General features: G+C 41.1%; 1 protein-coding gene across 1 annotated transcript; it reads left to right on the top strand.

Moving 5' to 3' along the window:
- Positions 1-2,314: 2,314 nt before the first annotated feature.
- LOC129447100 (uncharacterized) lies at positions 2,315-6,322 on the top strand. Its single transcript, XM_055208693.2, has one exon. It carries the CDS (start codon positions 2,591-2,593, stop codon positions 5,075-5,077), a length of 2,487 nt encoding a protein of 828 aa, XP_055064668.2. The 5' UTR covers positions 2,315-2,590; the 3' UTR covers positions 5,078-6,322.
- The last annotated feature ends 4,044 nt before the right edge of the window (positions 6,323-10,366 follow it).

Here is a 10,366-nt window from a genome sequence, read left to right as displayed (position 1 = left end):
AGATCTTGTGCTGGGCCTGATTTAGATGTCTTGCTTGTGATAACACACACACACACACACAGTTTTTTAAGGTTCTCTATTTGCATGACAAAATTGTGTGCATTCGCCACATTGTTTACAGCTACATACAAATAAAACAGTGAAAATGGTAAAAATAATGGTAGAGACAAAGACAACAACTCAATTCAGATCACTTTAGTCCTACATTGCGGTAGAGAGACACTCTGTGCTGAGCTTTCTTTCTTTTTTGTTTGATGTAATTCGTCTAATAATGCATTATTCCAGCTTGTATGTGATCTTTCGATAGTTATAATCACCAGTCCCTTATTTCTCATACACATATTGTTTTTTACAGATATAAACAGTTTGATGTGTTGTTATGTCTAGTGAGTCTTGTTTACTGAGCCCAGCACCACTTGGGGAGAGAATTAATTTATTGTTTTGTTCTGATGGGTTGAAGAAATGAGGAAAGATGTCTTTGAAAAAGACAGAGAGAGAATACTAAACAGATAATAACTGAAAAGGAAATGGATGGATCATGCAACTACTAGAGGTATTATTTTAGATAAGGTATAAGTTGCAGTTCTGGCTCAACACCCACTTGATCCACAGAGGGGACACGTGCAATTTAAATGGCAATGACTATTTAAAAAAAATGTATATACAAGAGGGCAATGATGAGAGCAAAATGAGTTGTGATGACTGGAGTCCTCATGTCAATAAGATCCTAGAGAAATGTGTGAAGTGTGACACAACTGAGCAAAGCGCGAGCCTATAAGTGGGTGATTATCACGAAAAGCATGAAAATGTAAAAATTGCTTAATTTTACTTTTTTCCCACCAGACATTGAAAAACAAAGTCTGAAGTAAATGGGAACATTCATTTAAAAACTTTTACTTATCATTTAACACTTTTTGTAACATAATTAAAAAAAATTAGTCCTAAAAAATCTCATTACCGCAACAGTCAGAAAACATCAACACTGACATATTTTCAAAATGACATGACAAACCTGAAAGAACATAATTTGGAGATTCTGCACATGCATTTAAAATCAAAGTATTATGCTTCTATTAATTAAATTAACATTAATAAGCATCTGTTGCGGTAATGATAATCAAAATGTCGTGTAAGCATTCTGACAAGACAATATTTCAAATTAACTGTAAAAAAATGATCTTACCTGGTAGCCATCTTGAAGTAACTGGTCCATGTGCTTGGTCACTCAAAATCAAACTTTATTAAAATTCTGTATGTGTGCTTAAACTGTTCTCAAAGTGTGTTGCGGAGGATGAGAACATCAGGCATGGACACATCATTTTCCTAATTTTTCTTCATTATTATTATACATGAATATTCAGTAAATATTTTTTCTGTCATCTAAAGTAGTCTAGCAAAACATCCATTTATTTTTTTTCTTAATATTTTTGTGTTAATTTGATTAAATTACAACATAACGCATGTTCAAACACAGCCGGACACATTGCGGTAATGAGAATTTCAGCAGAAAATGAGATAAAATTTACAATTATAAATTCTTATGTTGAAATCACACATTGTGCAAGGTAGAACACAGTATTTTGTTAATTCTGATGCTTTTTAATGTTACTATATTACACATTTTAAAGCTAAAATCATTAGTGCCGTGGTGTTTCAATGGTTTCGTGAGAATCACCCAAGTACATAATGTATATAATATACTGATTACATATGGGAATTTTGTTTGTGTGTGTTTGTGAGAGAGAGAGAGATTCTCCAGAGATTGTGGGTGGTTGGTGGATGTAGACAAAAGACAAAGTAAGAAGATTGAGTCTGGAATCGAACCTGGGTCGCCAAAAGTGCATTTGCACCATATGTTGAGGCACTGCCCACTACACTACCAGCTCAGACTATTTAATCCTAGACAGTTCTCATGTGTACATCAGTGGGTCCGTACAGAAATTCAACACATGTGCTTGGAGTGGTAACATCTTTTGTTTAGATTGATATTGTGAGTTTGTAAATTTGATCCTCTAAACAGAAGTGACTGTCTTGTTCTCTGTTCCATATGCAGGAGAGATGCTGATATAAACAGAACAGAGTCACAAATATGAAGGATAAATCTGAATGAGTAACTGGATAGAGAGACGGATGAACACTTAGCTGGATGAAAAGAGGGAGTGGATGGAGAGAGAGAGAAAGGGAAGGAGGAGAGTGTAGCATGATGACAGTCCCTGGCTCCGCTCCATTGCTGACGAAAGCTGCTTAGACCCTCAGTTGCCATGGCGACCAGCTGGAGCAGCCAGAGGAGAGTAGCAAAGAGAAAGAAAGGGAGGGCGGAGGCTAGGGAGGGAGGAACAGAGCGAGAGGGAGAGAAAGAGGGAGCGCTTGAAAACGAGCAATAGATAGAGGGAGGGAACGAGAGTGGAGACGGAGATAAATACGTAGTGCAAAAATATTCTGCAGAAATTTAAAAGCAAGAGGTAATTGTTTATTTATTTTCATTGGAACTGGTTTTTATTTATTTAATTGTGAGGTTGCAAAGAGAGAACGCGTGCGTAGACGGTCAGATCGAGACGAAGGTGAAGACACACTGCAGTGGAGCTGGAATATGGATGCACAGTCTGAGAGCTGTGAGCCGCCGCCATGTGACCCGCAGCCTCCAGGTAAAATCAGGAAAGCCTTCAAGCTGTTCGGCAAGCGGAAACCAGGCAGCAGTGTCACCAGCATCTTTTCCATGCGTGGGAAAGGAGATGGAGGCCCTAAATCACCGCCGTCGAGGAGCGATACTCAGGATGGATTAAATGAGCCTACCGCCCCAGAAGCAGAAGCAGAGCAAGTGGATCTTGACCAGGAGGAGGAGAGTCAACAGGAAGATGCTCCGATGGGCGAGTTTACAAGTGAGAACATGAGGCAGTCCATCTCCTCTCTCACCTCAGCTAAGTCTCTGAGCTTCCTTAATGTGCTTCGCAAAGGCAGACGAGGAGTAGCGGGAGAACGGCAGGCTCAGACCGAGTCTCAAAGGCCTGGACGGCAACGAAAAGGCCTAAAGGGATTGTTTAGTAATGTACGCTGGCCTGGTAAAGAAAAGGAGGCTGAAGAGGAAGCTGAACCTGGTCCTCCCCTTGTTGCTTCCCGCTCCAATAGCGTTGAGATTATAAAGGAAAGCCTCACATTGACACCTGGTCCAATTCCTCGCACTGTGGAGGACAAGCAACAGGAAGAACAGCAACAGCTTCACACACCACAAGAGGGCCCCACATCATCAAAGGACTCTTTAAAGGTAAGCGAGGCAACAATACCACCAACAAATGAACGTTTGAGCACACTGCTTGGAGATATCTCATCAATTTTAAGCTTTGATACGTTGACGCCATGTGGAGATATTGTAGCAGACGTTGAGGCAGAATGGGTCAAAGCCAGCAGTCGAATGGGTGGAGATACCACGCTGAAGGTGGATGATTCTGACAAAACTTCTTCTGCTTCAATCAGATCAAAGCCAAGCCCTTCGCCTACATCAACTTTGAGCCCCACATCCTCCAAGCCTTCCCCTACTTCAGCTGCCAAACCCATCCCTTCACCTATCATTTCAGCTACCAAACCCATCCCTTCACCTATCATTTCAGCTATCCAACCCATCCCCTCACCTATCAACACAAAACCCATTACCAGCCCTTTACCAAAACCCACAGTTTCCTCACCAACATCCTCTCCATTGACCAAAACGCCACAGTCTATTTCATCTGCCCCTATTTTTCCCACTCAATCTAGCCCTCCTGCCAGGCCGACACCAACCCCAGCAGCTACGCCCATAGCTCAGCCTGCACCAACACCAATACCTTCCCCAATAGCTAAAGACACATCTACCCCGATTACTCACTTCACTCCAACACCCACTTTATTCTCTAATACACAGTCTACACAGAGTGCTACATCAAGCCCCACCGCTAAACCTATTACTTCCCCGACCAAACCTGCCCCGTCCCCTAAATCTAGCCCTGAACTCAAACCCACCACAATTACATCATCTAGCTTCACAGCTGCCTCCATTAACAAACCTATCCCAATCTCAACACCTGCTCCTCTCTCAATCTCTTCCCCAACTTCTGAATCCTCCCCTCCGCCCTCAAAAAGTACCACTCCAACCTCTGCTGCTGTTATCAAAACAGAAGTTGCCCCGACCCCTGTTGCTAAACTCACCCAAGCTCCAACTCCTGCATCAAAACCAACTACCTCTGCAGCTAAACAACAACCACCACCATTTATTATATATGGTAAACCTCCTTCAACCAGTGCACCAAGACCAAGACCAAAACTTATAACAACATTTGGATTATCAACAAGCAGCAATACCGCTCCTATTACAAGGCCTGACCCGAAGCCGCCAACGGGACAAACTACAAAATCCATCAACCAAAGTGACAAAAATGCCCCAACTGTAAGGAAACCCTCTATCTCTGATTCCTCTACTAAACCACTATCTCCTGTTAGCCACACAGTGGCTGCTGTGTCATCAAACTCTTTTCAGAGAACAGAAGAGGAGAAAAGCATGAGTTCAAGGAAGGATTTAAGAACTGATACACGAGACTCTGTGGCTACCCAAAGCATCACCAAACCAGTGAAGAGGGGCACCGCAGTCAAGCCCACAACTCTAAGCAAAATACCTGTAAGTGGCGGAGGCAGACCTGCAAAGCAGCAGCATCGAGAGGCCCAGCCCAATGGAGATGACGACCACTCCAATCTTTCGACACCAGTAAATGAAGAGCAGGGTCAATTTTCTCTTTCACGGGAAAATAGCAGCAAGGAGACCCTCAGTGATATCTCCACAGAATCAGGCGCTGTCACCCCAACCCCCGGTCAAGAGGACATTTTTGACCCCAACCTTGGTTTGCAGAGTTCGGCATGCGGTGCAGCGGGTGCCACGAGCTTGTCCCGGGAATCAAAGATTCCAGTCAAACACGGAACCACTCCAACCTACCATTCAATGCAGGGAAGGACAGAGGTTGCACGTTCCAGGATACCCGTGTCCAAAGTGCCCGTCCGCCGGACCAGCAATAAGCCTGCACCAACAGCTACAGCTGCCAACCCCAGAAAATAACTCATGTTCTTGTTCGGTTCATGTCGAGACCTAAAACATTTCACTGGCAACTATTTTCTCAAGATCTTTGATATACAGTAAGCCTGGTGCAAGCCTTTTGCAGCTAATTTCTTCCCAACTGGATTGTTACGGTTATTCGAACTCATTTGCGTCACACGGTTACCTTTTTGTATCAACTAGATGTTTCCATTCATTTCATCATTGCACAGACTATTTCTTTGGATTTAACCCTGTGTGCCAACAGGAACAGACGGCGCACACACACACAGCCCCTAAATGTTTCCCATGGCAACCTGACATGCAAATTAAAAAGCAGGCACTAAAGCACAAGAGCCCTCACCTGCAATCAAAAGCCACGTAGGCCTTCTCTGTAGAAACAAGAAAGGCTGTCCATTATCTCTGGAGAAGAGCATCAAAATGATCTGTAATGGTTTTGTGGTACTTAAAAGCCTCAGAGAAGAAACAAGCAATCTAACACGGAGTCTTGTGGGTTTTTATTCAGGTCTACAACACCCAAAGGGCGCAGTATCATCCGAACGGTGCTTTTCTTTTTTGGCCTGCCACACTGGAAAATATTGTTATAGAGAAATGAAGGCTCTTTGTAGCCTTTGTTACTTTAAGATTTTCTTGTCTTGACTTTTTTTTCAAGTGAACTTTGTGGATCAATGTTAGTCCCCCACGTGTTGTATGCAAATAAACAGAACCTCTCAACGTGTACAGTTGACGCCAAGACAGGATATTCAGCGGTATCTTTCGAATGTATGTAGCAGAACGCATGCCCTTCTTTCTCGACCACATGAGCTCAGTTTCTGTCTCTCCTCATCGTCCTTTTCTTGCTGTTTTTGAAACACTGTGCCAGTCAGCTGTCTGTGTATATAACGTGCCATCAAAGACTTGTGGATATGAGGACATGATTGTTCTTCCTGCCTGCAGTGAACATTGTTTGAGACTTCTATAATAAGTCCGAGGACAATATAGGTGATGTTTCACAGGCAGTTGGTGTTATACAGTACTGTAGGTAAGCTACTGTAAGATTTTGTGGATGACAACAGTGTCCTGGTTCGGATGGATAGATCATTTGTTAAGTTGCCGTCACATGGACATGTTTAATAGAGGTTTATTTTTGGGTGTCTGTGTGAGTGCGTGTATGTGGGTGGATCTTGATGTTACACTGTTTCCTATTTAATCAAATAAAATGTGATTATACCTACGATAGAATGGCTTCTTGCAAGATGTTTAAAAGTGATTGAAGCAGAGACTGAATTAGCAGGAGGGTCCTATTGCTATTTTTTTACGAGCTGCATTATGTAACCATGTTAGACATGGTTAGCTTTTCACTAAAAACCCCTGCCCCCTTCCTCCGCAGTGCCATGCTGTTGTGTTGAAAAGCCCACTGACCTGAATAGGAAAACACATGAATGTCAGCGTTCCCGGTCAATGGGCTGTATGTTAAGATGCTCCCGACACGCAACCATGCAGCCTTGTACTTTCTAATGGTGAGTTAGGATTCTGTGTAGTGCTGGACTTTAGCCACATCAAGCATTTAAAATTTATTTGTGGAGGGAATGAATGAGGGTTGGCGATGGGTAGAATGAAAGGACAGTGGGCGCACAGAGGGAATGGAGAGGAGACAGAGAGGAATTGTGATAGAGATGGAGAGAGAAAATGGAAAGGGAGGGTGAGGAAAAAGCCCATTGTGGTTTTATCACAGCTGCGTTTTTCGACGGCCATGACATAGCAAGAAAGGATACTCAGAGACAGCATTTAGTATTTTATAATAGCATTGTTCAATTAAAGCATTTTTTAATATGGATATGCTGCAGGTACGATTACGATAGATACATTAACACACTTGGTAGATGCCTTTATCCAATGCATTACAAGGTATACGTTTTTTCCAGGATGGGTGTCCCCTGGATTTGAACTCATAGTGCTGCTAACGCAATGCTCTACCACTGAGCCATACAGGATCACAGTAGCAAATAAAGCTAATAAAACTAATGCAATTGATATTTTTATGTCTCCATCCCGGGGATAAAAGCAGATAAGGGAGGAGTTGTGGTTTTCTGACAGAGAAAAAGATAAACAAAAGATGGATATTAACAGATGGATATTTGTCTGATTCAGAGCTCAGGGCTTTCAGTCTGGAGGAACACGAGGACTCACAGTGTGATCAACCACAAAAGAGCTCACTGTTAAAAGATTAGTCCATTTTCTTTAAAAAATCCAGATAATTTACTCACCACCATGTCATCCAAAACGTTGATGTCTTTCTTTGTTCAGTCGAGAAGAAATTATGTTTTTGAGGAAAACATTCCAGGATTTTTCTCATTTTAATGGACTTTAATGGACCCCAACACTTAAAATTTTAATGCAGTTTAATATTGCAGTTTCAAAGGACTCTAAACGATCCTAAACAATCCCAAATGAGGCATAAGGGTCTTATCTAGTGAAACGATAAAAGAAAATTAAAAAATATTCACTTTTAATCCACAACTTCTCTTCTTCCTCCGGCTGTGTGACGAGTCAGCGCGACCTCACGTAATTGCATAAATGACAAGGAAAGGTCACGTGTTACATATATGAAACGCACATTTGCAGACCATTTTAAACAGTAAACTGACACAAAGACATTAATTAGTATCATTCCACATACAACAACGTCGGAACGGTCCTCTTTCTCCACACTTGTAAACATTGGGGCGTAGTTTCGATACGTCATTCGTGACCTCTTGACGTGATGACGTATTACCTGAAGTTGCGCTGGCGCATCACAGGACCGGGGGAAGACGAGAAGTCGTGGTTTTAAAGTGCATATTTTTTATTTTTCTTGCCAAAAATGACAATCGTTTCACTAGATAAGACCCTTATGCCTCGTTTGAGATCATTTAGAGTCCTTTGAAACTGCAATTGTAAACTGCATTAAAACTGTTTTGGGGTCCATTAAAATGAGCAAAAATCCTGGAATGTTTTCCTCAAAAAACATAATTTCTTCTTGACTGAACAGAGAAAGGCATCAACATTTTGGAAGATATGGTGGTGAGTAAATTATCTGCATTTTTTTAAGAAAATGGACTAATCTTTTAATAGAAACCATTTCTTGCTTATGAATCTGCAATCCTCCCACCCCTCAGTTTTGAAAAAGATGAAAGCTTCATCATATATGCGTTACCTTCATAAGTATCTGCTTTACCGATGTCTCCAATCCAGACATACTGTAGATCAGCACCTGAGGTCTGATTCTGACTATGAATGATGAAAATGATGTGAAATATCAAACGGAGCCTGCAGCCTGAACTAGGGTGCTGAGAAAGTGGGGTTGCAAGGTAGAGAGGACATAAATCCCAAATGAGGGACATATTTTCAGCCTAAATAATGATAGTATGCTACGCAGTAAAAATGGGTTGTACCCAGTGAGATGCTGTTTCACTAAAGCAGATGGCATAGCGTTTTCACACTTATACGTCGTCCATGCACGCAGACAAATGCAATTCGGTTAATGCAATGGATGAAGTCATCAAGGATGAGCTGTAAGATTATGTGCATATGCTTAAAATTCATTAACATGAGATTAACACCCTCATCTCTCTATAATGAGATTTGTGTTGAACATGAAGAAAAAAAAGCGTATGAATGCAAATACGATCATGGGATCAAAACAGATCACGACTACACAATCCTTATGTTTTATTCCCCATTGTGTATATTCACACTCCAGTGAAGAGATGTTCTCTGTTAGGAGATGCTTTACTGAAAAAACGTCGCTATGGCAACCTCACTAGGTCAGCCAATGGGGGACTTGAGAAATGAGGGGTGTGGTGAGGCGTTCTAAAATGGACTCTCACATTACACACGTAATGCAATTTTCGAATGGGGTGTGTTTTGGTGGCACATACTGTAAAATTTTAGTATAAGAAAAGGGTGGGATATTCACTGTATGTGGCAGATGGGCTGTGTAATGAATTAATTGAATCACGTTACTGAGCGAAAGGGAGGTGAGAGGGTGTGAGATGTATCAGGACCCACATATTGAGATTTGCCGCAGATACTAAATCACAATTTTCAGCAGTACTGCAGTTATTCATCATAACAATGATGCTTGCATGTAAACAAACAAACATTAAGCTCTCAAAGGCAATGTTATCAGTCATACAGACATATAAAAAAAATCAAACCGTACTTATTTAACTCGTACATATTTTTAATTATAGTTCACATTTAAATGAGAATAAAATTCATGCTTATGATAAAAATATTGCTTTTATCCCATAAACACTGAGGGGTTTACAAAAATACTGAAAAGGGTGAATACAAAAATATCATGGTATATATTAAATAGCTAATTATTGTATGCTACCGTCTATATGACACTTCTGTTCTTTTACAGGAATGTGTTGTCTACCTGCTGAATCTGATAAAGGACACATATAATATCCGAAGATACGGGTTCAGTATTATTCAGCTTATTTCGTTCTTTTCTATTGCTTACATCTATTCATAAAATGCATAGTTGCAGTACCCAGGGTTCCCACACCGTATTTAACTTCAAATTCAAGGACCTTTCAAAGACTTTCCAGGTCCAATACCCTTAAATTCAAGGACTAATTGTGGGGACAAATTTCAAGTGAGAGCAAGTTACATCATGTTACTTTTTAAGATACATTGTTACAGTTCCCTTTCAAGGGAACTCACGCTGCGTCACTGCGGTGACACTTTGGGGACGCCTCCAGGGGTAAGTGCGTCTGAATATGTATATCAAATTCAACCAATGGTGAGGCTTAACGACAAAGACAGGGTGACGCGGGAGCCAGGAAGAATATTGCTATCTGAAAACTTACCAAAGACGGCGTTACAGGGACGCAGGAAGTATGGCAAGGGAGACGCAGCGTCTTGTTCCCTTCTCAGGGAACAATATTTACATACGTAACTGGAGACGTTTTCATGTGTCAAACACAACTATGCAAAAAAGCATTTTGGTATGAATCAACATTCGCATACAGAAGATATAAGCATTTAAAGCGAACAGTTTAAAAGTCTAGAATTTTTATGATATTATCCTACACTACACAGAGAATAATATGGATTTTTTTCCAGAAAACTTCTTGCATAAAATAGATTCAAGCACTTTAATGACCTGTATCTATGTATGTATATTTTCAAAAACTTCCCAGGGCTTTGATTTTTTTCCCCCAGATTCACAAACTTTCAAGGATTTCAAGGACCCGTGGGAACCCTGAGTACCCCAGTAAAATAATGAAGTACTGATTTTGCCAATGCATTTGGCAAACA

Source organism: Misgurnus anguillicaudatus, chromosome 12 (genome assembly GCF_027580225.2).
Source record: "Misgurnus anguillicaudatus chromosome 12, ASM2758022v2, whole genome shotgun sequence".
NCBI lineage: Eukaryota > Metazoa > Chordata > Actinopteri > Cypriniformes > Cobitidae > Misgurnus > Misgurnus anguillicaudatus.
The sequence above is the reverse complement of the archived record's forward strand: the minus strand, read 5'-3'. Positions and strand labels throughout refer to the sequence as shown.